The 1,546-nt window shown below is 59.8% G+C and overlaps 1 protein-coding gene across 1 annotated transcript in view; it reads left to right on the top strand.

Annotated features, from left to right (window-relative positions):
* Positions 1-175: 175 nt before the first annotated feature.
* Positions 176-1,546, top strand: part of LOC104466114 (A disintegrin and metalloproteinase with thrombospondin motifs 6-like) — a gene marked incomplete at both ends in the record, with an annotated part of 6,664 nt that continues 5,293 nt past the window's right edge. The window contains 2 exons of the mRNA XM_010079444.1: positions 176-267; positions 1,341-1,474. Coding sequence (XP_010077746.1) covers positions 176-267; positions 1,341-1,474 — 226 coding nt within the window. The remainder of the gene's footprint in view (positions 268-1,340; positions 1,475-1,546) is intronic.

Raw genomic sequence — 1,546 nt, 5'->3', positions numbered from 1 at the left:
TAGTTGGGCAGAAAGGATGCTCCTGCCATACCATAGCAGTGTCCGGTTCCTGGGGCTGGTGTCCATCTCCTGGAGGGGTTGTTGGTGGGAGCTGGGAGCCCTGCAGCAGCTCCTGCCCTCCCAGCAGCGAAGGCAGGCTGCTCCCAGCACTACCGACTGCTGCCTGTGTCCACAGGACTGCCCGCCGGGCTCCCAGGACTTCCGAGAGCTGCAGTGTGCCGAATTCGATAACGTCCCCTTCCGAGGGAAGTACTACACCTGGAAGACGTACCGTGGAGGTGAGCGCTGGGGCTGGGCTGAGCAGAACCGGAGTGGGGCTGTGCAGGGTTTGGCTGTCCCCCACTCTCTGCAGGGACAGGTTTCATGGTCCAAGTGGGCTGGTGGGCTGGTAGCCACCATCTCCACTAGCCCAGGTCCTGCAGGCTGCCCGCTCTGTGTCCCTGGGGCATGTTGCCTCCCCCTGGTGTGACTCCGCTCCCCTCCAGGCAGCTGTCCCCAGTGCTGGCGCACCACCGTCCTGCTGTGCCCAGGGTCACATCCCCCTGTGCAGTCCCTCTTTAACCTCGTTGCTCTGCCAGAAACAATTCCAGCAGCATCGGAGTTGTTGTTTAACTTCTTTCCCAGAGTTTGTTTCCTTAACGGCCGAGTGAGCAAAGAGGAAGATGGACAAAGGAAGGGAGTTGTTCGTGGCTGGTAGCTGATGGGGAAAAAAATTAGAAAAGGGCATCTGATGGGGAGAGAAAGGGCATCCCTCCCTGCACAGGCAGGTAGAGCTGCCAGCTCCTGCCCAGGCAGAAGGGAGGCGAACCCATGGATCCTCCCGTGCTCCCCTCTTCCTGACGTCAGTCCTCCTGCATCCTGCAAGAAGTGTCCAGCGAGGAGAGGGGGCGGGAGGAGGCCTCTGGGGGAGAAATCTCTTAATAATGAGCCAGAACAGCGCGTCTCTTTCATGGAGTTAATGAACTCGAGGGGGGAAATCCTTCGCAGCTGTGTAAATAAGCACACCTCCCGGCGGGGCTCCTGCAGCTGGAGCAGCTGTGCTGGGGCTGCAGGGGATGGATCAATAAAAACGGAAGAAAATTGCAAAGCAGTAAATCACACAAAGACCCTGATGGATGCCAAGGTGGAAGACAGCCCTGCAGGCTGGATCTGCCCTTGCTCAGACCTCTCTCCTCCCCAGGCATGACCCAGTGGGTTCAGTCCGGGTTGGCCAGTTGAACATTGGCCATGGTGGTGGCATGGGGAGGCCAAGGGTAAGGCAGCCGCTGCCCAGCTCTGGCTCTCCGTGTCTTTCCTCTCCCTCCTCAGTGATATTGTTTGAACCTCTGCTTCTTTCCCAGGAGGTGTGAAAGCCTGTTCCCTCAACTGCTTGGCCGAGGGTTTCAACTTCTACACCGAGCGAGCTGCGGCCGTGGTGGATGGGACGCCGTGCCGGCAGGACTCCAACGATATCTGTGTCAACGGGGAGTGCAAGGTGCTGCCGGGGTCTGGGGAGGCGAGGGCAGACCCCCGGGCAGAGGAGCGCTGCCCTCCACGTACCTGCACA

The sequence above is a fragment of the Pterocles gutturalis genome, unplaced genomic scaffold (assembly GCF_000699245.1).
Source record: "Pterocles gutturalis isolate BGI_N339 unplaced genomic scaffold, ASM69924v1 scaffold4589, whole genome shotgun sequence".
Taxonomy (NCBI): Eukaryota; Metazoa; Chordata; class Aves; order Pterocliformes; family Pteroclidae; genus Pterocles; species Pterocles gutturalis.
Note: the sequence above shows the minus strand (reverse complement) of the source record. Positions and strands in the feature narration are given on the sequence as shown.